At 45.6% G+C, this 27,745-nt stretch overlaps 1 protein-coding gene across 5 annotated transcripts in view; it reads right to left on the bottom strand.

Annotated features, from left to right (window-relative positions):
• MAN1C1 (mannosidase alpha class 1C member 1) overlaps nucleotides 1-27,745 on the bottom strand; it is an 89,070-nt gene that overhangs the window by 19,620 nt on the left and 41,705 nt on the right. For all 5 annotated transcript variants that reach the window (XM_073317874.1, XM_073317872.1, XM_073317871.1 and 2 more), the window contains 3 exons: nucleotides 8,200-8,315; nucleotides 4,798-4,878; nucleotides 1,153-1,247 (listed from right to left, as the gene is read on the bottom strand). In XM_073317874.1, coding sequence (XP_073173975.1) covers nucleotides 1,153-1,247; nucleotides 4,798-4,878; nucleotides 8,200-8,315 — 292 coding nt within the window. The remainder of the gene's footprint in view (nucleotides 1-1,152; nucleotides 1,248-4,797; nucleotides 4,879-8,199; nucleotides 8,316-27,745) is intronic.

The raw sequence follows: 27,745 nt of genomic DNA, 5'->3' as shown, positions 1-27,745 counted from the left end.
GAGATGGGCTATGCCAACCTACCCCAGTGTAGACAGTGCTAGTTCAATGGAAGAAGAACCTAGCTACTGTCCCTCGTGGAGGTGGATTAGCTACAGCCAGGGGAGAACCCCTCCTGTCACTGTGGCGAGTTTTGCCACCGAAGCAGTTGAAGTGTAGATGTCGCCTAAGGGAATGTTGTGGAGTCTAGGCAGGCAGAAAACTACATGGGTTGCGGCTATTCATATAGATTTGGATACAAAACTGACCTTTGCCACAAGGTCTATTTCGCAGCTTCCATGCATGGAGCCGCACAGATCCAGAAAAGTAGCCTCGTGCATCTAGCCTGGTGCACTGCAAAAACATGCAGAGCAAGCAGAGTTCTAAATGCAGGGCCCACCAAAAAAATTCAAAGGCAAATGTGAGTGGGAACATCCTGTTCCAATGGGGCGGCTCTGCCAGGAAGTGAAGGAAGAAAATGTGGACGGCTGAAAAAATTAATAAACCACAGCTGGATTTAATGTGAGTCACCCTTGATTACGGCCAAGATGCCGCCTGGAGTTTGAGTTGCCAAAACGAATATCCTCCAAGAGTCGGGGGGGAGATGCTACAGAAAGATGCTAAAAGAATAACTGGATTAAACAAAATGAATACGTTCATGGAGAATAGGTCCATCAACAGCATTAGCCAAGATGGTCTGGGACACAACCCCGGGCTCAGGGCAACCCTAAATCTCTAATTACTAGAGGCTGGGTGTGGAAGAAAAGGATGGATCTCACCATAATCTCCCTGTTCTGTACACTTCTCCTGAAGCTCTGGCCCCAGTGCTGAGACAGGATGCTGGGCAAAATGGACCATGGTCTGACCCAGTATAGCAGCTCTTATGTTCTTAGAGGCAAAATACCCCTGAGGAACAGTTGTTACTCCTTTACAAGTGTTCAGTACATAAATCATAGAATCTCAGGAGGTCATCTAGCCCAACCCCCTGCTCAAAGCAGGACCAATCCCCAACTAAATCATCCAAATATCCCACTCCCCCCGATCCCTAAATGGCCCCCTCAAGGATTGAACTCACAACCCTGGGTTTAGCAGGTCAATGCTCAAACCACTGAGCTATCCCTCCTCCCCAGTAAGACCTACTGCTAACGATGGGAAAATAATGAGGTGTGTCTTGCCTGCCCAGATTTATGACACCTCGTGGGATACCAGTGGGGGTGTTAAAGGCTGGTAGAAGTTTCTCTCCAAGTTCTAGAGCTTTGCTCTTGAATACCTGTTAGACAAAAAGAGGAAAAGAGAGTTAAAATATACATTGTATTGCTTGCTAGTATCAGTCATGCTGGTTTTCTTAAACTTCACTTTTCCATACACTCCCAGACAGACACAAGTTATAAAGTGGGTAAGAATGATGGGACATTACAGGGCTTTCATTTCCAAATAGTGGGGTAGCCCTAGGCCTACATATTGGGATGGGCCTGAACCAAACCCCATGAGGAAGTTTTGATCTGAACCAGAATTTATATATGGCCCCTGGAGATCCACAACAGACCAGTCTAAAATCCTGGATCCAAACGGGCCTCAGACTTTGGATCTGGATGTGAGCTTTGCAGCGTTGGCTCACGTTACAGTAGAGGAGATCTCCCTTTCTAACCAAATTACAGGATCAGTTCTGTTAACTTCTGACTCAGAGTCCTGGGTTAATGAGTTCGAAAGTTCCCAGTTGGAATATAACTGGCATTAGGACATTTGGCAGTTTCAGGGCACTGGGGTTTGTGTGAACCCTTTTCCTTTTCCCTTGGTTTTGGTTCTTATGGACACACTCCTTGTGAGTTTTACTCTGAACCCAGAAATTCAAAGTTAAACAGCCAAAACGGCCAAGTTTTGCCCTATTATGGGACAAACCCACCATGTTTTCCATGGCTTCCTCATGAAACCAGAGATCATCCCAGGATCATTAAATGAGCTCAGCTTGGGCTTGGGGTTTCATTGTCCTAGTTCTGCACAGCTCTAACCACTCTCAAAGCTGTGTGCTTCCCACTGCCTAGAGAGCTTAGTGTCTGCATATGTAAAGCCACCCATTGCTACATCCAGCTGTTCTCTTGAATTTCTGAAACCTTCTAAGTACTTTCCCTTGGAACTTGAAGCCAAGTTCTGCATTAGCTGGGGGAATAGTAGATAAACTGGATTAAGCATCTGTATCTTGCTGTGCTAAAACGTGAGATCTGCCCACATGGCACAGATCTCCAGTCCCTAAGCTCCTGGAACTGCTCCTTTAACCTACTGAGCAAAGACCAATTTCTTGGGTCAAAGGTCTCCACTTCTAATGCTGCTGGCTGCTCTAACACCAATGATGGGCAGCTGGCTAGTAGCTTTGCTCAGAGTACTGTTACAAGAACACGCCCTTCTGGGTTGATTTGAGTTGATCTTGCAAAGCATGGCTTTGGGGACAAAGGGTCCCCTTTTAAGAACTTGTTGTGGGATGGTGGGGGAAAACAGAAGTGAAGACATCAAAATTAAAGCAGATTTCTAAGGATGAAGCATGCTATGGTTTACAAAGCAAGTTGCTGATAGCTCACATGACTTCTAATTTCAAGAACACATATTTTATACACACATACACACACACACAGACACTCCTTTAAGTGCAACTAATTTCCAGAGAGGATCCCTGGCCTCATCATGGCTAAGTTATCACCCTTTCCATTCCTAATTTCCGAGTTATGGGCTTTCTAATCAAATGATAGCTTATGGGGGCTGGTTGCACAAAGCCGCCAGACACAATTATTTTGGGACAAACTGATACAAGCAATAATCTGCGCTCAAGAGATTTGTCTTGAGCAAGAGAAGCCTGTAAGTGACAAGAGATCAAGCACAAGCCTTCTACCTCTAACCTCCCTAGTTCAGTCCAAGTTGTCACAACAGTTCTAAGAAAGCAAGACATTATTGCTCTGAGAAATACAGCATGGAGGAAACCCAAACTTGCCCATGGGCTTTGAGGCCTTTGTCACAGTAGAGGAAGGTATAGGGAGCTGGTTCAGAAGGGAAAACCATGAGGAAGTGACTAGATTATTGAGGGGCGAGGCACTGAACTGACACAGGACAGACACTGACCTGTCTGCTGAGCTCACTCTCTAGCCTGCTGCCCCAGCTTTACGGTTTCGTGGCCTCTCTTCCTTCTCTGTCAAGTTGAAGTCAATGGAAGCTGTGAGCATGAGGGGCTGCAGCACAAGGCACTAGATCTTTGAGAGTTTTCCCAGCAGGGAAATCCCAGGAGGAACAAATTCCTGTAACTCATCCAAAATGCAGCCTTAATTATGGAGCTTCTCCCAGGTCTCCACAAATCACTGGCATCACAATGTAAGGACTAGTCATTTCCTCCTATCATGGGCAGCTCCCTCCAACAGAAGCCGCCGGCCTGTAGCAATATGGGAGTTGCTTGAAAAGGTTATTTACTTGTTGCTTAAGGCCCAATCCTGCAGCCGTATGCTAGCAGAACTCCCATTGAGATCAGTGGGATCAGGCCTTCTGTTTGCCTGAGATATTCAGGGTAGAGGAGTAATCTCTTGATCTCCCCACATCTGGTTTTTAAATTCCAGCACAGCTATATTATGAGACAGGTTATGTGTTAAGATATGGCCTACGTTTGGGAGGGATAGGTGGGAGAAAGAGAGAGCAGTGTTTTCAGTAGGAATCTTCTGATTTAGCCAGAATTCGTTGCGGGCCTAGTGCTCATTGGAACGCTGCTCCACCACCCTCGGAAAGGGGTGCCTTTCCCCAAAGGTCAACTCAACTCTGCTGGCTGAGTGGGGAAACCAGGGGTTGGGGCAATTCTACCAAACGTACTTGCTTGGATCAGTCCTTGTGTAACCCTGTGGTGAGCGTGTGTTACAAATCCCCCTCTGTGCTGATCCACATAGGATAGGAGTTGTTACCACCCCCACCTACGAAGCCACGGCTCTTCAGCTCAAGCTGCTGCAATTCAGACAGATATCTGGCTCAATCCCCAGTGTGTTGACCATGGGGGTGGTTGTCACATCAGTCACTTCCTCTTCCCAAAGGAAGCTGATGGCTCAAATCCCAGATGAATCCTCATGTATGGCCAGCCCTCTGGGTTCACACATGGGGATTGAATCGGGAACCTCCGGAGCTAAAAGCGTGAGTTTTGACAATCTGAGTTAAAGAGCCATGGCCCGGTAGCTGGGGGTTGTAACAGACTCATATCCACTGCGTACTGGCACAGAGGGGAGCTTGTAACACACACTCACCAGTCCATGACATTTGCACACTAAAGAAAGGCTCCTTGCACATGGATGGCGTTAGCCACAGCCTGGCCCCCTGCTTTATCAGTGCAAACTTTTGCTACACAAAAAATAGAACACTAATTTGGGGTTTTCACAAATAGCTGCCACCAATAAGCTAACACTTAGCCTGCGGGGCTATTTGGAGCGACCCCAAAGTTTGCGCTATTGCCTATATTTAGGCTACAAAGTAACAAGGACTGAGGGAAAGGCAAAGATCACTGCAAATGCATTTCAGTGGGGACCAATGCACCAAGCTGAAAAACGATCTTGCTAAAATTGTCCGTTGGAGAAAAGATCTTTATAGATGAGCCAGGCATGGCAAGCATAAGGTAATTGTGTGAGACTTAATTAAAAGACTGCTAGTGGGAGTTCAATATTCATAAAAAACAGGTTTAGCCTCTTGTTACAGAGGGATTATTTTATGTTCAGTTGAGCACCGCTGGGAGCAGCCCTATCCAGAAATACACCTGCACATTCATTATTTGAGACAGTGAGAGATATGCAGGATGTGTGGAAACAAACCTCTTCACCGGTTAGGTAGTACGTCGTCAAGAGCCCTCCGACATAACGAATGTTCACTTCGAACAAGGACGCTTCTCCATTCTGAAAAGATCATCATCAGATAGTAACTGGAAGGTACAAGTGAAGACTTACAGCAACCATGCAGACATAGGGCCAGTGAGAGTGCCTTGGAATAATTCTAGGCACGTTCACAAAACTCTGCAATCCTATTCACAGTTTAATAACACTTTGCCTTTTTCTGGCATCTTTCATCTAGGATCTCAAAGAGCTTTATACATGAAGCCGCACAACCCCCTAGGAGGTAGCTTAAGTGAGCTATCGGGATCACTTTGTTACCACTGAAATGGTTTCTGGGTAAAACGCAGCAGCTGTTTAATAGCAGTGAAACACTACCCAACAGATTACGAAAGAAAGCGTGAGGAAGTGTACTTCCTCCAGTTGAAAATGAAAAGGCAATGCAGGCAGCCAGAAAATAGTTACGTACGTTGAAAGCTGGACAGGACGCTGGAGTTAACATCTCTATTCTTACAAGAAGGGCAGAGAGATTTCGAGAGCCCACAAGAAGTCAGGACTGTTTTGAATGGCCAAAAGATGGCACCCTCCTGTACTGAGCCTTCTCGCACCATATGGGAGCATTCCTTCAGCACTGACTCAGCGGGCAGAGTGCCACCTTTTGCATCACCACAACAACTTCCTGGCGTGGCCAGATGTTCTCTGGAGGTCTCCCATTCAAGGACTTACCAGGCTCAACCCTACTTGGTTTGTAAGACCCGACAGGACCACAGCCCAGGATGGCACAGCTGCTGCCACACTGAGTGGCAGACAAACAAACCAGTGCCCAGGTGCCCTGCTAGGAGATGGTGAACATGCAGTGATGTGGTTCACTGAACCTCCCAGGAAGCCACTCACCTGGAACGAGTTAAGATCTATTTTATTCCAGGTCCCGATCAGCAAATGTCAAAGCAATTGCCTTCAAACTGTGCTTTTTAAACTGTGCTCCTAGACTGTGAACCTGCCAGGCAAATTATTTCTTCCTCTCAGATAAACACATAAAACTACCAACAGGAGGCTCTTACAAGAGCGCAGCATTTTCCATGAATGGGATAGAGGGATAGGAATTCTTTACCCACTGCATTAATCTGGCTCTTCCAACAATCCCACTGGGTTACATATGAAAACAGAGGTCTTCTCCCAGGGAAGGCTGGAAGGATCAGAGACACAATGTGCCATCCAGAGAGGGAGGCAAAAGCCAAAGGAAGCAGCTCAAGATCACGCAGGAAGTGACAGTACTGTAAAGGGGGAGAGAGAGGGAGAACCTGGAAAAGGCTGGACTGGAAGGAGGAGAGAAAGCAAAAGATCCAGGCTGGGAAATAAAATCAGTGGACCTAATATAGCTGCAAATAGCAATTAATGATTTGTTTGCTGGGCGCCGGTTCTTAGGCCATCAATTAACCAGGGTCATGGAACACTGCTGTACACACAGCCTGCTGCTGGTTAACACGGTCGTCCGTGCTGCATTCCTTTTAGAGTTTGGGGATTATTTTTGTCCCTCAGCCTCCCTGTCTCACGCTTCTCTAAGCAAACTTGCACTTCCCACATAGTCAGTGGTCTGTCTGGGTATCTACACCACACTTGCCACTAGTCAGTAAATCCAAACAGCTGCTCTGCCACAGACCTGAACGGTCTCTTCTTTCCCCACTGCCTGAGTCAGGCCCACCCTGCCGCATCTAGCTGCTGAGAGTTCCACCACCCCTGAAGACAGCAGCTCTCCGGGGGGGGCCTTGGTTGCAGAGGGGCCGCCCGTCAGAGTTTGGGTCCAGCCCACTGAACGCTTTAAAAGGCAAGACCAGTACCTCCAGCTTGACTGTGTTTTCTGGGCAGCCAGTGGAACAAACAGCACTGGAGTGACATGTAGAATCTCCTTCCTTAGAGGTTTTTAAGGTCAGGCTTGACAAAGCCCTGGCTGGGATGATTTAACTGGGAATTGGTCCTGCTTCGAGCCGGGGGTTGGACTAGATGACCTTCTGGGGTCCCTTCCAACCCTGATATTCTATGATTCTATGATGCTGACAGCTGATAATCCAGCTTCCTCTGTTGAGACGGTTTGCGTTGTACCTCTGAAACTGTTTTTACTCCCCATGCTGGCAAATTATCTCAGCAGCAAATGAGGCTACTTTTGAAATGACACCCTCTCCTTCCTTGTCATTTCTCTCTTAAGCCTCGCACTGAATTCCCCTCTCCAGTCAAGGCCACCATCCCACTCCTGCCTGTGTAAGTCAGCTTCTTGTCTCAAAGCCAATTTTTAATTAATTTCAACCCTTCTCTCCCTGCACTGCACATCTGACTCCAGTGATCAATCAATAATATTCATTTTAGTCTTTGCCGATCAATCTATTGTGTGGGCCAGGAGTAAAAGCTTTTGTCAAATCCAGATAAATTATCTCCCCATTGATTTTGTCCCTTGTTTATCGATTCAGTAACATACTTAAAAGCATTCAAGCTAATATATCAGATGTGATCTTCCTATTATGAATCCATGATGGCCATCCCTTCCCAAATGATACTTTTCTAAAAAGGCAGCTGCATTCATTTTTCCCCATGTACTAACTAGGACAGACATAAAGAAATTAAAATTTTAATGGCATTTTGAGCTTAATGGCTTCCATAGACCACGTCAGGCTGTGGACCCGTCTCGCAAGCGAAGAACAACTCCGTATGTAGATGGGAGACCTTCACGGAAGATACAGGAAGGAGTGCTGGCCATTCTGTAGGTGGAGCTCCTCATTTTTCATACTTATCCAGTATCCCAGCAGTGTGGTTGGGGTCAGGCCTATCGAGAGAAATTTGGGACCCCACCCCCTTCCCTTTCACTTTATTGACACAGATGTTACAAACATTTTGGGGTCCCCCACAACTTAAGGCCCTGGCACAATTGTCCCTCTCCCCCCCTCCCCTTCCCGTTAGCTTTGGAGTCCTGTGCTGCTTTTGAATAACACAAAGAGGTACTGGTCAATAATTTATAAGGAGGGGTGTCAAAAAAATCCCCTCCCTAAGAGCAGGGTGATCAGTCTATAATTTGCAGAAAGAAAACCTGATATCATGGGGAGGGGGTTCAATCTGGGGGACATATGCTGGAGGTCTCCTGTTCACACTGATCAATCTTCCTTGGAGTGTCTAAAAATTAGAGATGGAAATTTTCTAACAGAAAGAGCATTACCCCCTGTTCAGGCTAATTCCGCGGAAGACCTCAGGAATGAAGGATGGCTGCAGGAATCACTGGGTGGAGTTCTGTGCTCTGTGCTGTGCAGGGGGTTAGTTGGATCACAATGTTCCCTTCTGGACTTGCAATCTATGAATCTGACTCATTGTCCCTTGCACTGACATTTTCAATTACTGACTCACCACATTCAAGTCCAAGCTCTTCTCCACCCAGCTTTTCGCTTCTTGGAATTCCTCCCCAAGCTCCATGATGTACAGAGTATCTAAGGCATCCACTATGGTAGCCCCTCGAAGGCCCCCTGTATCGGCAAACAAAGAACAACTTGTTTAAATCTTATTCACCTTCCGTTTTTGGATATCAACTGGTCAGGTTCATTTTCATTTCACCCTTTTAACACTGAAGGTGACTGTGCACGTTGGGGGAGGTGTCAACCTTTTAACACGCTCCCTCCCTGTTTCCAACTTTAACGATGGGGTAAAACAATAGCATGTTTGGACAGGATGAGAGCAATCGCTGAGATGAGGTAAAGGACTTCAACGGTATACGGCTGTATACGAGACGCAGCCCACACCAGAACTCCAGGTGGGAACTCCGCTGAACTTTGGGAATGTTCCGCTTGGCATTTGGACCTGAATTAAATGGACCGAGGCTGTGCAAGGAGCTTGGACCAAAGGCTTTCCAACAGGACTAGTGAGTTTGGGATCTTTAAAAGGGGCCTGATTTTCAGAGGGCAGAAAAATGGGCCCGAAGTTGGGCACCCAAAATCACTAGTCACGTCTGCAAATCTTGGCCTTATTTTCCAGTTCTGGAATGTGCCTGCAATCAGGACAGCTTGTGACATTTCAGCCCAGCAGATGCAAAGCCTTGCCCTGACTTGGCTACATACCCAAACTGCAGCCTCTCTCTAATCTGGGTCTGAAACACAGTTGCCCAGCTCCCCAGTGAGGTCATCACCAAACATGCATAGGCTGCCAGGGACCACTGTGCTAGCCAGCGTGACCACAGAGGATGACGTTGCAACAGTCATCATGTGGTGATGTCCCTGGATCTGGATCAGTCCTGCAAGTCCACCAGGTAAGGTCCGGGCCTGCACCCCTTCGTGTGTCAATGGCGAGTTTGAGAACCCAGTGCGTGCGCGGGGGGGTTTCCGTCCATCCTGGCGACACGGCTGAAGAGCAGGCATGCAACGTACAACGCAATAAAATGAATGACTGAAGCGAGGCCAGAAGGCATCATAGTGTCTGTGTACAATGGCAGAAGATCTTGCACGGTGTGTGGCAACTACAAGCCAATCTCATTGTTTTCGGTCCCTGAAAGGTCTTTGTTCATGTTCTGCTTGGTAGGATACAGCTGCTCCTTCACAGACTTTGTCATCCGCAGCAGTCAGGTTTCACGGCAGGACTGTCCACAATGGACGCTGGACTTACCCTTTGGATTCTGGCTGACATAGCACGTGCTTAGCACCCACCGGCAGCCAAGCTCCCCTCCCTTCTCCCCCCAGTGCCTCCTGCCCACCGCAGATCAGCTGTTCTGCGGCATGCAGGAGGCACTGGGAGGGAAGGGGGAGGAGAGGGGATGGGGCACGCTCGGGGGAGGGGGCAGAACTGGGCTGGAAGAGGTGGGTCTGGGGCAGAGCAGGAAGAGGCGGGGCGGGGTCTTGGGGGAAGAGGTGGAGTGGTGGCAGGGCCTGGGGCGGAGTGGGGGCGGGAAAAGGTGGGGCGGGGGCTTAGCGGGGTTGAGCACCCCCAGGGCAAGTTGAAAGCCAGCCCCTGTGTTGGCTGAACTGTACAGAGGATTTAACCAATCTGCTTCATGTGGCACACAGAATCGACCTCAAAGTGGCTTTCGGCTCAGTCAGCACTTTGGCTTGCACTGAAAGGAGCTGGTGTTCCAAATGTTCTGCTAAATCTAGTATATGATCTTCACACTGATATTGGTGTGAAAGTGTGCCTTGGTTCGTGACTTTTGCCACATTTCTACATAACCTCAGGTGTGCCGCAGGGATACATTCTCCTCCAGGCACTATTCTGTCGAGCTACTCACTGGATGTTAGGACTTGCCGTTCCTCTCATTGAAACCAAAGTTGGTCAAGAAGTGCTTCCAACCAAGACTATGCCGATGACACTGCCTTGCTTGTGGAGAAGTCACAAAATTTCAGCCCCGCTCACCACGGTCTCCAAGACGGCACCCCCACTGTGAGATTGAACATCTCATGACAGAAGACCAAGGTCCAGAACTTTGGAGCTGGGCCACCAGAACCCCTGGCGCAGGTGGGGTTGAGTACCATGGAGAACTGCTTGGTGAGGGCCAAGAACAATACTTCAATTTCTGAAAGACGATACTCAAGATAAAGTAATATTAATATATTGTTTGTTCTGTGGAACACTAAGCCTACATTTGCGGCATGCGGTGACTCATGGTTTCCCACTACAAATGTATGATATATGGCATTAGGTGGCAGCAGCTTGATTAAAAATGAAGCCCTTGGACACTTAACAGAGACTCGGTGAGCTCAAGGGAGAGCTCCACTCACTTAACTAACAGAATGAATTGTTATCCATGAGTGTGCCCATTTTTCTCCAGCAGAGGGCAATGAGGCGTATGCAGACTAAGCACAGTCCCTCACAAATACTTGGATCTGCCATGTCAACCACGTAAAAACCCATGTCAGACTTTCCGTATAAAGTAATTGGGACTACAGAGGAAGACTTTCAACAAAAGACAGCGACATTGTATCCTGTGCTGAGATGTGGAATGGTGATACGTGGAACTGTATCCCATGCAAGCTGGGATCAGTGTGATTTAAATAGTTCAGTACTCTGAACAGCAGCAGAGATACGGTCTCACAGGATCTCAGTGACACAGTTTCATTTCTGGTGGCTGAGAGTCCCTAAAAGTCCATCTAGTCATCAGAAGGCAACGCAGCAGGGGAGGTGAAAGAGAACATGGGTCACTGGCCTGTGTGCATGGACTTTGAGATTGGAGGCCATCGTTTTCCTTCGTAACCAAATATACACAGCTCTTCACTTGGAAGCTACCCATTACCCAGCCCCCAAAAGGCAAATGAAAGCTTCTCCATCATTTCCTGCATTTTCCTGAATGCCCACTGGAGTAGGACTTCTGTGTGTAGTTACTGGTTTGCTCTTACGTCAAGATTAGAGGCACACAAGCATTGCTTCATTGCTGTCACAGCTCTGTCCTTTGTCCTAAGAGAACTGGACCGCAGGGGTGGGTGGCCAGATTCAGCGTTCGTTTCTGCAGAGGGTGATGCTGCTGGTGACAACTCTCTTGAATACTGCGTGCAGATGTGGTCGCCCCATTTAAAAAAAAATATATTGGAATTGGAAAAGGTTCAGCAAAAGGCAACAAAAATGATTAGGGGTATGGAACGGCTTCCGTATGGGGAGAGATTAATAAGAATGGGACTTTTTAGCTTGGAAAAGAGACGATTAAGGGGAGATAGAATTGAGGCCTATAAAATCATGACTGGTGTGGAGAAAGTAAATAAGGAAATGTTATTTACTCCTTCTCAGAACACAAGAACTAGGGGTCACCAAATGAAATTAATAGGCAGCAGATTTAAAGCAAATAAAAGGAAGTATTTCTTCATACAAGGCACAACGTCAACCTGTGGAACTCTTTGCCAGAGGATGTTGTGAAGGCCAAGACCACAACAGGGTTCAAAAAAGAACTAGATAAATTCATAGAGGATAGGTCCATCAATGGCTATTAGCCAGGCTGGGCAGGGATGGTGTCCCTAGCCTCTGTTTGCCAGAAGCTGGGAGTGGGCTACAGGGGATGGATCACTTGATGATTCCCTGTTCTGTTCATTCCCTCTGGGGCACCTGGCATGGGCCACTGTCAGAAGACAGGATACTGGGCTAGATGGACCTTTGGTCTGACCCAGTAGGGCCGTTCTTATATACCACCATTGCCCTTTCCCTCCTAACCACAAAGCCTCAAATACTCGACTGATATCCAGGAGCTTTCAGGAGGGATGCTGCTGCTTTGGCTCAACTTCTTCGTCTCACATTTTAAATCAATTATATTAAACTAAAAATGGGTCTCAGCCACAAATGCCAGGTCCAGGTCAGAACTTTCCTAGAAAGCATTCATACTGGGACAGAACATTTTGAGTGCCCTCTAGTGGTGGTTCTAATTATAGTACTACTTAGTACAAGAAACAACTGTTGGATTACATCCAGAAACCTTCACAGGAAGTGGGGTATATTGGTAAGTTGGAGAGCGGGGGAAACGTGGAAATATGGGAATAGTTAGCAACAAACCTTGAGATCTCAGTCTTTCTTTATTTAAAAAATAATCCCCGGGGCAGACGACATATCATATTTCCCAAAAGGCAGGTGATCAGATCTAGATGTTTAGTTTGGACCAATTTCTATTTTAAATATTCTTGATCTGGAGAAAGGGGTAAACAGTGAGATGGCAAAGTTTGCAGATGATACTAAACTGCTCAAGATAGTTAAGACCAAAGCAGACTGTGAAGAACTTCAAAAAGATCTCACAAAACTAAGTGATTGGGCAACAAAATGGCAAATGAAATTTAATGTGGATAAATGTAAAGTAATGCACATTGGAAAAAATAACCCCAACAATACATACAATATGATGGGAGCTAATTTAGCTACAACTAATCAGGAAAGAGATCTTGTAGTCATCGTGGGTAGTTCTCTGAAGATGTCCATGCAGCGTGCAGCGGCAGTCAAAAAAGCAAACAGGATGTTAGGAATAATTAAAAAAGGGATAGAGAATAAGACAGAGAATATCTTATTGCCCTTATATAAATCCATGGTACACCCACATCTTGAATATTGTGTACAGATGTGGTCTTCTCATCTCAAAAAAGATATACTGGCATTAGAAAAGATTCAGAGAAGGGCAACTAAAATGATTAGGCATTTGGAACGGGTCCCATCTGAGGAGAGACTAAACAGGCTAGGACTTTTCAGCTTGGAAAAGAGGAGACTAAGGGGGGATACGATAGAGGTCTATAAAATCATGAGTGGTGTGGAGAAAGTAAATAAGGAAAAGTTATTTACTTGTTCCCATAAGAACTAGGGGCCACCAAATGAAATTAATGGGCAGCAGGTTTAAAACAAATAAAAGGACGTTCTTTTTCACACAGCGCACAGTCAACCTGTGGAACTCCTTGCCTGAGGATGTTGTGAAGGCTAGGACTATAACAGGGTTTAAAAGAGAACTAGATAAATTCATGGAGAACTAGATAAATTCATAAATTAATGGCTATTGGCCAGGATGGGTAAGAAATGGTGTCCCTAGCCTGTCTGTCAGAGGGTGGAGATGGATGGCAGGAGAGAGATCACTTGATTATTACCTGTTAGGTTCACTCTCTGGGGCACCTGGCATTGGCCACTGTCGGTAGACAGGATACTGGGCTGGATGGACCTTTGGTCTGACCCAGTATGGCCGTTCTCATGTTCTCCTTTAAGAAAGGCACCCTGACTTACTTTGGTGATTTTACAAGATTGTAGTTTTGACGCTTTTCAACCTAGTCAGCACAGGACTGACTTTACGAGACGCAAACCAAGACTTGATTGCGCATCTACAGATTGCCGGTTTCCGAATGCCATCTGCAACAAAACCGGGGTGGGGGGTAGGGGGGAAGCACTGGAGCCAATCACTGGAACTTCATTCGCTCTGACTGACTTGGAAAATGATCATCTAACTGGCACTATCTACATACAGAAGAGCTGAAGCCGGAAACAAACAGCCACCATAGCTACAAGATTGGTCTTAAAAAAAAAAAGCAAAAAAAAAAGCGCTAATGGTTACTTAGCATGTTATAAAATGCAGTGACCATGAAAACCAACATTGGCTCAGTCAGAGGTGGTTTTATCAACCCTAATGATTCTGCAATATTAATGATTATGCGATTTTTATGCGCTTTCCTATTAGCAGGGAGAAACGTACCAGCACTGAGCGACATGGACACAGGCAAAACACTTTCAGAAGAAAAACAGTGAAACATTGCCCGAGGCTCAGCCCATTATTGTGATCTTCTGAGAGTAACATACTAATGGACTCGATTTATTATGATGATATAATCCACCACGCCTTTCATAATCTGCGAAGAGACAGTAATAAAAAGTTGGATTTGCCGAAACTAAATAGGGACAAAGAGACAAAGTCACCGTTTTCTGGGATGATTAATTTAAATGAAAAATAAAATAGTGTTTGAATTTACAGAGCTTTTTATGTTTGCCTTCAAATATATGAAACCCTCTGGGGGGTTTAGAAATATGCTTTGCTCTTTGTTCCAGTATGATTCGGAGTTGCTTGGCTTTCCTTTCTGCCCCTGTATTTTATAAAAGAGAGCGTGCTTCACTGATCATCTGTCCCTTGCCTCGTATTAAACTGTTGGTTTAAATATTCCTTGAACACAGGGATATTGGAGGAACTGCAGACTGTGTGTCTTGTACAAGGGTCTTTTAGATGTTGCCTGTCTTCTGTGCCACGTCCGAAGTGATCTCTGGCATCTGCATGTGACTTTTTCCCTAAACCCAACAAACTTATTGTAATAATAAATGAGACACACCTTGTAAATGAAAGTCATCTCAGAACAAAAACAAAATTTGAAACAATTCTGTGGCTGTCCAGGACTTCACAGTTGCATCTAGGCCGTACACCAGGGTCTCGTGGCCAGATCACGAGCAGCCAGACCCAGTAGTTGGAGCCGGAGCCAGAGCCCACTATCACAAGACAGGGGCCGAGAATCGGCTGGGTTAGGATCCTGGGAGGTCAGAAGCAGGAGACAAACGGAGATGGGGAATCACAACTCAGATGCCAGGAGTCAAGTCGGGTCGGAATGCTAGGCAATCAAGCCAGGGAAGCAGGAGCGAGTAGTGATAGCAGGAAGCACAAGCACCCAATCCAGTGCAGGGAGGAGAGCAGTAGTTTTGCACAGCTTTCTGTTCCTGCTACTGGCGTAGGACCAGTGGGACAATCAGCTGCTCTGGGACGCCACCATTTGGACCTCAGGGGCAGAGTCTGACCCTGGGGTTGGGCTTTGTGAGTCTCAGGTAAGCTGTTGCCAGCAGGCTATGGGTGGAGGGTTGGAGCATGGTGGTTCCCATGAACCTTGGGGGCCCAGGTTTGAGATCCGTGGGTCACGACACAGGGCCATTCAGAACTTGAGAGGGACCCAGATCTTCTAGTTCCAAATACACAGGCCACTATCACTTTTCCCTACAAGAGTTTCTCCGAATGGGGGGCAGACCCCCTTGGGGGCACAGAATGTATTCTGGGAGGGCGTGAGATGCTTGCGGGAGTGGGGGCGGGGACACTTACTATGCACATTTTACCCATAGCAATGAGTAACTAGCAAAGCTGATTGCTCCAGACACATCGGGTCCTCAGATGGCGCTGTGCAGAGGTGACGACTTTCTAAGTTGCCGGGGGGGAGGGGGGGGCTCAGCTTGACCCCCTCTCTGCCCCAGGCCCCGCCCTCATTCCACCCCTTCCCCAAAGCCCTCTTCCTGCCTCTTCCCGTCCCCACCCCACTCCATTCTGAGCGGGCCCTGCCCTCACTCCTCCCCCTGCCTCTCAGCGCCTCCCGCACGCTGCTGAACAGCTGATCCGCAGTGGGCGGGAGGTGCCAGGGAGAGGGGAAGGAGCTAATGTGGGGGGCTGCCAAAAGGCGCTGTGCATTTGACTCTAGATGGTGCTCTGCATTTTGATGGATTTCTGTGAAGCTTGCCTAGCATTATACAAAGTCGTTGCCATCTGTCTGTTAATCCGTGTGCTACGATGTGGCGTGCACATTTAATTGTAAGCATCGACCACAGTCGTAGTTTTGCTTTTGCTCTTATTACACTGGATCATTGGCTCATTCGTGCAACAGAAAAAAACAAAAACAAAAACCAACTCAAACGAAAAACAAGCTGAAACCGATTCAAGCGAAGCACCTGTAGCTGTGTTGGGGGAGGGGGCGTAAACTACTTCACACGCAAAGAAGGGGGGTACGATCACATAAATTGGAGAATCGCTGCCCTATAGGAGCATATTCATTAGCAGTTAGTTGTATAGGGCTTATGACACACAATCCAGTGGTCGTGATTCCGTCCAATATACAGAAGACAGTGTTACCTATATGCTAGCCAGTTTGTTACAATACACACAGACACACTTACAAAGGTGACATCTTGGATGATATACTGCATATTTTGAGACAAAGCGAGACTTTTTCAAAAAATATTTCACCTTTCCAGAGCTATAGATCTAATGAAAGAGATAGAATCAAAGCAGAAGCAACTTTAAGAGGAAAAGAAACCAAAATCCTAGCCTGTCAGAATCTTTATACACTTGCTGTCACCCCCCTCTCTAAGCTACTGGTTTCACTTACTCCTTTGTTACAGTGACACTGGGACACTTTTAATAGTGGGGGTGCTGAAAGCCAGCCCCCTTACCCCTGTCTGGGGATGGGAGCAGGTCCATGTCTCTGGAAGCGGGGGACTCAAGACAGGAGCAGGCTAAGGCTGGGGCCACAGCTGGGGGAGGGAGTGGGGCCGGCAGCCGGTCCCCGGAAGCAGGGCTGGCAGCCAGAGCCCCGGGCATGGGGCCAGCAGCCAGAGCCCCGTGTAAAACCTGGGGGTGCTGCAGCACCCCCACACCCATAGTTCCCACGCCTATGCTTTGTTACGGGGTTTTTAACTAGAAACCAAAAAATCTGCTTAAGAAACACTAGTGCATAGAAATGGCAGCTCTCAATTTAAAGCATGAAAATACCTCATGGACAAAGCACCTTCCAAATGGATTATTTCTCACACAAATTAGGTCATTAATGGCTGGATTATGTGTCTTTTATTTAAATTATGGCAGCAGAATCAGGTCCCCAGAGGAAAAAAAAAGTCCTACTTCTACCATGCCACCAACAGCCAGCAGAGAAAAGGAGAGACACACAGCACTGCCATAAAGAGCCTGACCCCTAGGTATAACTCCGGCTGAATTGGACAAGCCTGACTCAACTCTGCAGTAAAGTCTTTGCAACTCCCATTGATTTCTCTCCAGCAACCTCTGGGGCAACCTATCAGACCCCAGCCAGGGCTCTGCTTTGCTCATTCGTGGAAGGTCATCTTTAATCACTGAGCATACTTCTCAGATCACTACCCACTCTAGAGAGATAAAGTATCTGATTACTCAAACATCGGCTGGCTCCAGGGTAATCCCAGGAAGATTACAGTCAGACAAAAGACAGCTTTGGAGATTGGGGTATCCTGCCCCAAAGCTGAAGGTTGAGAGCAATATGAAAGAAAAGACCTATTCTTACCCTGGGGAGATGTTTTAATGTTACTGCCCTTGGAGTCAGATGGTGATTAATCCTTTGGGATTCCCCACCACCACCACTCTGAGACCTTCCCAATCACCAGACAGAAGCCACTACTTCTTTGGGGAAGGGGAGGAGACGCTGAGGCACTCCCTCTCCTGTTAGAGGGAGGAGGGGAAAAGACACCATTAGTGGACTCTCTCTCTGCCCTCTGACCCAGAAATCGTCTCGAGAATGGCTAGATCCAGCTCTAAGCAGGAGCGTGAAAGGGAAGATGTTTGGGGCCACCTGGCTTTTCTCTCCAGCAAGAGGAATTTGGCTGTCTCCAGAGATAGGTGTGGACTATAGACTGAACTAGTCGGTAGCCAATGGGCTAAATGTCCAATATTTTTTTTGGCTTGAGACAGATTCCTTCTGCTACCTGCAGCTGTCTCTTCCTCCTACAGCCATCATCCGGGTCCAGTCACTGTGAACTACTACTGCTTGTGAAGGTAATGGCCACTTATTAACCAACGGTAATATTTAATTTAATATGGAATGAAAATTTAATTATTAACTATTTGACATCTCTCCACCGCCCCACACTCAGAGAAATGCAGCCACCTGGGGGGTGAAATGTGACAACTACTTAATACTGCCGGCTAATAGAATTTAGCCAACAGAGTTTAGGTGCAGGACTGGCGTGAAAAAGCACAACACTTCCAACTCAAATGATGGACAGAATTTTTAGGTAGGTAGAATGCAAGCGAACATGGCCATAATAATTGAGCTGATGCTTTTCTCACCGAAGAGGCCATGGCCATTTTCATGACTACAAGAGCCTCTGTTTTAAGTTTTCATCTGAGAGAAGACAAAGAGCAATCCAGAAGAAGTACTGTATAGTCGTAATACAAAGCTTCAGCTCATCTCTTCCAGGGAAAGCTTGTACCACCCCGTTCTAAGCCTCAAGTGTGTTTAATTTTTTAAGAGAGAAGAATGGAGACATCCAGGAAGGCAACAAGACAGCTCTGTTTCTATTTTTACCCACTCAGAGAGCAAATCATTCATCTAAGCTCGCTAATTTAATTGCAAAAATCACCAACAAATATTAAGTTAATGCAACGATCGTGACAGGTGCTGAATGGACAGCTCTGGAAACAGGATCCAGTATTGTACACACCAGGCAGGAACAGTACAAAAGTCACTGCAACAGCCACTGCTAACATGCCTCAGAACTAGCCTGGAGGGAACCAAATCCAGGGACGAGAGGAGGGTGGAATATCCATGGCTAGTCAATCATGGAAGAGTCTTCATGGGACTTGCTGGAGGCTCCAGCTTTCAAACAGGGTGGATAAAAATCAATGATTAAAAAAAAGTTTGGATTTTTTTAATTTAAATCAGATTTTTTTGATAAAATGGTTTTTGAGGGAAAAAATGATCTAAAGATACATTATAGCTGACAGATATCTCATCATGGAATAGGGATTATAAATTCTAATTCTATAGTATGAGACAATACATTCATGTCATGTTTAAGAAAAGTTTTGTAAATGAATTCCAATAGTTCATGGATTAGGGACCCAATCTTATGGAGCTCCAGGGGCTTCTGTAGAAATTATTTAGGTTAATCTTTCTATCTACCCAATGGGATTCAGTGCACAATCTAGAAGATACCATCAGAGATGCTTAGTTTTGCGGTTCTCAAACTGTGGATTTGTCTCTCCAGAGGTAACATGCCTGTTAACAGCAAAAATGATTTTAAATAAATAAATAAGTAACATATAGAGGTGAGCAATATCAGACCTCAACTCTATTGTCCCTCTGCAAATTTGTGTACACAGAGTCAATCCCTTACCTCTCTCTAAAAGTGCAAAGTTTCAAAAAGTTCAACGAATAGAAGATTGTTGGGTGCAGAATAGATCTGGACAAGGAGAAGAAGTCTGGAAATAAATGTGAGAAGTGAGGGACATATGCTTGTTTTGTTAAAATATTAGATGTTTGTGTTGAAGAAAAAATCCAGAATTCTTAACGTTGTTGTTTTAGTTAAATAAAACAATTTAAATTTCTGTCTGGTGATGTTCTCCTCCTAATACAGCAAGGCAAGAAAATCATCCAAATATTAATGATTAACCTGTTGAATTGGAGATATTTATGAAGTCATTGGGAGATGAACTATCAGCTTCAATTACCTTTGGTAAATGAAATAACCAAACAATCATTCATTTTCTGATATAGTTGTAAAACTAATCTGAAAAGTTTTCAAAATAAATCACTGTTTACAAATGTATAGTGTGTACCTTCTAAAAATGAAACCTACATCTATCTCTGAGTTGTGAAGAATATGTATTAAGATGATAACAACCAACAAGAATGCACTTTTATGTAGAAAACCATGATTAAATTGAGTCTTCCTGACTAGTGATTTAAATTGTGATTTAAATAAAATCCATCCTGCTTTAAAAACATTTAACATTATACTAGACAAGGCACTGATAAGCGATACCATAAGGAACAGTCCTGCCCCAGCAGGGGTATGAACTGGACGAGTTAATGGGTCTTCTTCACCCTGAGTTTCACTGGTTTTAACTGCTGGCCTCTCTTGAGCCTGTCAAGAAAGATGTCAGTTATGCCAGCAGCGGTGATGGTTCGAATACACTGCCAAGGGCTCATTAGGAGGTTTAGCATGTATCCTTTGGGCCACATGAGGAATGCTGGGGAAGACATGTGTCAAACAGCGCATTCAAAGACACTAACAAGTTTAAATGTCTGTCACATAACTATAGCATTAAACTTCTAAGGGACTGTCTACACTTAAAACACTCCAGCGGCACAGCTGTAGATGCTACCTACACTAACGGGAAGGATTCTCCCCCTGGCATAGGTAATCCACCTCCCCGAGAGGTGGTAGCTAGGCTGAAAGAAGACTTCTTCTTTACCTAGCGCTGTGTATACCGGGATTTAAATTGGCTTAGCTACACTGCTCAGGGTGTGGATTTTTCACACCCTATCAGATGTCATTAAATCAACCTCATTTTCTACTGCAGACCAGGCCTAAATAACCACTGACCAGGGTGCTCTGCGGTACAGGCAACAGTATCTGAATACAATCCATAATTTTTCTCTTACTTCCATGGCTTAACAGTGAAGCCTCAGGTTTACTTTCATGCTAAGACAGAGATTTGCATTGATTATATTCAAGATGAACCCATGGATTTAGCCAACCCGCAACAGATGTGTCGTCCTAATAGCAAGATAAATGATAATAATCAAAGCGGAAAAGGAAAAAAACAGGCTCCATTCACCCAAGTGAAATATAAAGAGAACAGAAAAAGCAGCTGGGATTGCCTGGTACAGACATGCCTCAACTGTTGGCACATGGGCTGCTAACATACTCTTCTTCGGGGTCCCAGCAAATAAATGCTAAGAAGAGAAGTGAACAGTGCAAGCTTTGTTGGCAACGTACAGTATAAAACCAGGCAGCTGGGGCAGGTGGAATGAGCTTGGGCCTAGGAACCAGGCTAATCCTGGCCCTGCCAGACTCAGACATGCATGTTATCAACTTCATCCTGAGTGGAACTCCACTGATGTTAAAGGAGCCACACCAGCAATTAAATTGGCCTGCTGAGGTTAAGTGTCTTGCCCAAGGTTACAGCTTCCCCATGTATGCCAGCCACCTGCCAGCAGCGTTAGAGCGCGTTAAGGCTCAAAAAGGACTTGGAACTAAGCTATAGCAACAATCACACCCTATACTGCATCTTGAGTCTCCTTTCCGCTACCTAGCATCAGCAAGCAAACAAAAACAAACTCCCCACCACTTTAACCAACATGGGCAGGCCAAGACCATCAGCTCCAGGCACACACACCATGCAGCCTCTCCTCTGAATACAAAGTCGAGTACTAGGGGTTTAGTTCTCAGTCCCAGCAGCTTTTATAACCACAAAGTTCAGATCTGATATTCAACCGCTGCAAACTCAAACTGATCTGCACAGGCTTAGGGTTACCATCAGGGCCTCACTAGGAATTACAAGATGCTCCCACAAGAGCCTGTTGTGCTAGGACATCCATTCGGATGGTCTTCCCACGAATTGGTTGGTTGCCCAGGTTATGAAGAGCCCTATGGGCAAAGTTCAACTGTCCTAGTTTTAAAAATGTATCAAAGAAAAGAAGAAAATCTTCCCCCAAAAGCATCTCCCTTTCCCCAGACATTCTGCCAATACCTTTGGCTTAGCACTTCTGCCGTCTCTCTGGAAGCTGACGCATAGCGAGGCAGACAGCACGAAGACAGCCTCAAGCCTTCAGAACACTGCGGTTTTATCTTCTGGATCCAGGCTCAAGTGCCAGAGGGTGGCCATGCAAAGCTCCTCGGCTTCTTACTTCCAATGCTCCAAATGCAGACAGACCAGCACGATGTAATTTACAGTAACAGGTGGATTTCCTTTTGCTGCTTTACTTGCAGGTATGTGGCTGGGAAGTGAGCAGGAGTGGAAGGAGGGGCCAAAACCAGGGAAGGAGAGAGAACATGAAGGGAAAAAGGAGACACATACAGAGAACCTTTTTGTGCTCATGAGATCTTTAAGTATGTTGTGAACACATTCCCCTGGCCCCACAAGGCTTCCAGAAAATGTATTATGTATTTGTTGCACCCAAAGGGCTGCAGTCTCCTGCTCTGGAGCTGTCTTATCAGATCCAACTGTTAAAAGGCACAGCCCATAACTCAGGCAAACAACCTTCGGTTTTCCTAAGCCTTTCAGTGCTGCCAGGTGCAGAATTTCCAACCCCTTTGTTGCATTCAAAACAAACCCTTCGCACAGTAGTCCAATTCCCTGGGCCTTGCTGGCTGTTCTAACACAGTGCGTGCCTTACTGGGAAAAGAAAAAGCACAAGATGTTGGCTAGCCAAGAAGAGAGCCCACAGAGTGGATCATATGTTCACAATACAGACTGAATTTCGCTTTTCCCTTTGTCACAGAAGGTTTAAATTAAGTGGGCATGCAAAGTAACAGCCCACCGAGAAAGGACCCCTCATTTTAGCAGTTCTGCTTTCAGGGACCCTTTACAGAGGGAAATACCTCAGATCCTCCACATAATCTGAGCCATTTATCTTCCCTGGAAACCCGCCTATTTTTCATATGCAATCCTCACAGGTGCTAACCAACTGATCTGTCCTCCACTAGCTCCTTATAGCAAATGATAACAAAGGTCAGACTTGAGAGACTCTCAACTATGAGTGGTTTCAGAGTAGCAGCCGTGTTAGTCTGTATCCGCAAAAAGAACAGGAGTACTTATGACACCTTAGAGACTAACAAATTTATTTGAGCATAAGCTTTTGTGGGCTAAAACCCACTTCATCAGATGCATGCAGTGGAAAATACAGTAGGAAATACAGTATATACAGAATATATATCTTCCTACTGTATTTTCCACTGCATGCATCCGAAGAAGTGGGTTTTAGCCCACAAAAGCTTATGCTCAAATAAATTTGTTAGTCTCTAAGGTGCCCCAAGGACTCCTGTTCTTTCAACTATGAGTCTGTCTCCCAAGATTCATTAGGGGAGATCTACAAGTGACACTTTCAGCAAACATGTAGCTGAAAAGGCCTCGCTTATTATCCAAAGAAGGAGAAGCTGCCATTTCCAAAGACTCCAGCTGGCTCCCGCACTTGATGCTGATGCCAGGAATTAGATCACCATGATGAACAACAGGTTTATGATCCCAAGAAGTGCCACCATGGTGCAACTCCAAAGACTGTGACACTTAGTTTCGGAAAGGTGTTCTCTGTCTTGTGCAACTTAATGTGAGCTTGTGTCTGGATACAGAAAAATGGAGCATTTCACAGTTAAATAGAGGTCTGCTGTAGTTGCAAACACATGGTTAGATCTGCTCTAGGTCACCACTCCTGCTCCATGGATGTTTTCAGAACATGGACTGCAGGATCACTTGCCTCAAGGGTGTTGGAGAGGCACTGAGAGTATCAATTTGATCTAGCGACCAATGAAGGTGCTATAATACCCTGCTAAATTGGGGCCACTGCAGACAGTTAAAGACAAGGACATTCCAAAAGGGACACCGTACTCTGCTTAGCAGGCTGCTGTTCCTGAGGACATGAAGAATATGCTCATGCACTGGTATATGCAAAACGAGAATCTTCTTCCCCTGCACGAGCTCTTTTCAGCCTTGCATGATTTTGCCATGAGCTTCCCACAATTAATCTGCATTTTGCCCTCGGCACTAATAGATTTGGGCTCAGCCTAATTTCTTCTCGTCGGATGTTTCACAGTCTAGGACCCTCCTCCAAAAATGCCCTGCCTTCAGTTTTCAACAGCCTCACCCTTGCACTTCATAGTTGCATCATCTCCTTCAATACAGAGAAAGTGATGACATGGTATCACAACTGTCAGATCTTCATCACACAGGAGTGGGCATGGACTGTTTCTCCTAGCATTGTTACCTGTGTGGAAGGGGCAGTGCTGAGACGATGTACTGCCTTCGCAATGTGGAGAAGGGGGCACGGTTGCCCTGCGCCAGGCAAAGGATGGCATCTCAGCCAACTCTTGGAAGTGCTTCCCTGTATCAATTAGCTCTACCTCTGTCTTGTCTAAATTTAGCTGGAACCACGTATGCTTCATCCATCCATTTCTCTTTTGCAGGCATTGTGACATCTAACTGCCATACCTACCAGGTTTTATAGCACCTTGCCGCATCTGCTGAGAGAGATGCATAACACTGAAATCAACAGCACACTGATGACTTGAATCTGCAGCTTCTTATGATGGGTAAAGTCATTAATTAAGTTTCACAGCACCCCTTGGAGACGGGGAAGTACTGCTTCCTTTCTGAAAGAGAGGAAGCTGAGAGTTTGAGACTTGTACCAATCTCACACACAGAATGAGCAGCAGAGCTGGGAATAAAACCCAGAAGTCCTGACTCAGCTGCCTAGTCAACATTCTCTTCTGACGTTTCTCACTGAATAGAAACTGAATCTTTTGTTTTCAGCAAGGCTCTTTAAAAAAAAAAAAAACAACACCCTCCCCCCAGTAATCCATTGTGCCAACGCTCAAAGCGAACAGCACAAGTCATTAAAAAGCTATCATACTTAGTCTTGCATATAGCAGGGCTGTTTAAACGCTACAGAGCAAAGAGTTTTCAGATGGCTTCTTGCTAACTTTAATAACCAAGCTTACAACTGAAAGGAACCAGAGAGAGGGAGAGGAATTGAGATCATAGCAATGTAAACCTAGATCAAAAATGAAAGGCCCTGACTCCCACTATTCTTATGTCAAATCGTATTTGTCAAAACAAAAATTAGTACCGACACCTTGTTTGGAATAAAAATTAGGATGCTGGTTCCATGGAACATGATGAGCTTGTTAATTGCTCGTCACAGAAGAATTCACTCAGGACACGTTACTCAGCTTTACCTCTTGGGGTGCCGCAGCACCGCAGAGGGCAGAAACCAAGGACTGATACGCCGACGTCCTTTCTTCTGGTAACTGTAGCTACTGAAGGCTTCAACAGATTGAGTTGGTTTTGATTAAAATCAATGCCTTGATAGAATAAAATCGAGAAAGGAAGCCATTACATTGGTTTAGCTTATTAATATTGCTCTGAGACCACACTGAACTTCTGGCCTTTTTGCCCAGTGACTCAGGCAAAGGCTTTGGTAGCTGCCTGAGATCATGTCATGAGATGGCCCACAGGTGGTAGCAGTACGTTACAGAACTCCGAGGAGGAGGGTCTCCGCAGATGGTTTCACACCGTTCAAGATTATTTTGGCAACAAAGCAAACTGTGAAGATGGTTAGGCCTTGAGCAATTCTGCAAAAGCTCACTGCACAATCACAGAATCATAGAATCGTAGGACTGGACGTAACCTTGAGAGGTCATCTGGTCCAACCCCCAGCTCTCATGGCAGGACTAAGTATTATTCTAATCTAGACTACCCCGACAGGTGTTTGTCTAACCTGCTCTTATAAATCTCCAATGATGGAGATTCCACAACCTCCCTAGGCAATTTATTCCAGTGCTTAACCACCCTGACAGTTAGGAAGTTTTTCCTAATGTCGAACCTAAACCGCCCTTGTTGCAATTTAAGCCCATTGCTTCTTGTCCTAGCCTCACAGGTTAAGGAGAATAATTTTTCTCCCTCCTCCTTGTAACAACCTTTTATGTTCTTGAAAACTGTTCTCATGTCCCCTCTCAGTCTTCTTTTCTCCAATCTTCCCCCATAGGTCAGGTTTTCTAGACCTTTAATCATTTTTGTTGCTCTTCTCTGGACTTTCTCCAATTTGTCCACATCTTTCCTGAAATGTGGCACCCAGAACTGGACACAATACTCAAGCTGAGAGGCCTAATGAGCCAAGTAGAGCAGAAGAATTACTTCTTGTGTCTTGCTTACAACACTCGTGCAAATACATCCCAGAATGATGTATGCTTTTTTTTTTGCAACAGTGTTACCATTGACTCATATTTAGCTCTTGGTCTACTATGACCCCCAGATCCCTTTCCGCAGTACTCCTTCCTAGGCAGTCATTGCCCATTTTGTACGTGTGCAACTGATTGTTCCTTCCTAATGAATTTTATCCTATTTACTTCAGACCATTTCTCCAGTTTGTCCAGATCATTTTGAATTTTAATCTGATCCTCCAAAGCATCTGCAACTCCTCCCAGCTTGGTATCATCCGCAAACTTTATAAGTGTACTCTCTATGCTATTATCTAAATCATTGATGAAGATATTGAACAGAACCAGACCCAGAACTGATCCCTGTGGGACCCCACTCAATATGCCCTTCCAGCATGACTGTGAACCACTAATGATTACTCTCTAGGAATGATTTTCCAACCAGTTATGCACCCACTTATAGTAGCTCCATGTAGGTTGTATCTCCCTAGTTTGTTTATGAGAAGGTCATGCGAGACAGTAACAAAAGCCTTCGTCTACCATTTCCCCCCTATCCACAAGGCTTGTTACCCTGTCAAAGAAGGCTATTAATTTGGTTTGACAATGTCTTGGAAAATATGGTTTTGAACCCAAGGCTGAGAGCATCATTCAGCAGAATGGTCTAGGGGGATGGAGTGTGAGGCTGGGAGCCAGGAACTTCCAAGATCTAATCCTGTCTTTGTCCTAGACCTTGGCCTGCTCAGTTAGTCTCTCTCTGTCTCCATTTCCTCTACCCACAAAAGGGCAGAAGGAGTTAATACTGACCAATCTCCTAGGGGTGCTATGAGGATTAAATTATTTATGAAGTGCTTTGATATTCTAGCACTGAAGTCACCAGGGAATTATTATTATTATTCAGTAAATTAATCAGAAGCAGACCCTTACTCATTTCCAAATGAAAATCGAACAATACAGACCCAGTTGGCTGCACTGTTAGGCAAATCCTATTATTTACTTCTTTGGGTTCAGATTGGGAATGAATAACCCAATATCCTTGAAGCTTTGGGAACACAACTCCCCTTGCCCATACCCTCCCCCTAAAAAGAGCTTTGAACCAAGTTGAATAATAATAACAGCAGTAGCTCTGACACAGCACTTTTCCTCCAAACACCACCAGGCTCTTCAGTCCCATTTTACAGATGGAGAGACAGAAGCACGGAGAAGGGAAACGACCTGCCCAGGATCCCATCGGCTCAGCTGCAGAGTCAGGAATAGAACTTAGCTCTCAGTGCAGTGTCCTATCAATGGACCATGCTGCCTCATCCAATTTAGTATTTGTGCAAAGTGCCTCACTGACAACCCCGGAAGCTGAAACCCTACTTATCCACAGAAAAGGGACACCAAGGGAAGCAGCAGGGGAGGTTTCCCCCATCTGCCTCACCAGTGGAGCCTTAGTTTTGAGCTGAAGGCCGATCTCTAGGGCCGAGAGGAGAGTTTAGCCTCAGTGGCCCTCACTGCTGAGTCTGAAAGCAGGGTTGAATCTATCAGGCCTCTATTGCTGATGGCAAGAAGGCCCATCACGTGCGTAGGTGGTTTTAGAGATGTCTGCTAGGAACCACAGGACTCTGTCAACTCATGTCAAAGAGGCCTTGGAAGAGCCTGTAGCTCTCTGATAATTATAATTACTAAAACTCAGTTTCGGCTACAACAACGCAACAAATAAGGCTCAACAGTACATGGGAGTCACAGAACAATACCAGCCATGACCCTCACTAAACACCTCTTCTTGTATTGGCTTCCTACCAAAATCTGGTCAACTGTAGTATCAAGTTCCCCATCTTTACTCCTCAGTCATCTGAACTGGCTGATCTTCACTCTGCCCTTCTCAAACACCTCAAGATTGGCAAATTAGCTACTCATTCCCCCCTCCCCCCCTTCTTCCCCATGCTGGCATATATTGGCTAAAATAAAACACTCTGTAGCCTTCAATTTTAACTTTACTTTACAGTCCAAAGGTCCCATTGTTTCAAGTTTAACTTTTCCACTCTGTTAATTACACTCTAATATGGAA

Source organism: Lepidochelys kempii, chromosome 19 (genome assembly GCF_965140265.1).
Source record: "Lepidochelys kempii isolate rLepKem1 chromosome 19, rLepKem1.hap2, whole genome shotgun sequence".
Classification (NCBI taxonomy): Eukaryota; Metazoa; Chordata; order Testudines; family Cheloniidae; genus Lepidochelys; species Lepidochelys kempii.
Note: the sequence above shows the minus strand (reverse complement) of the source record. Positions and strands in the feature narration are given on the sequence as shown.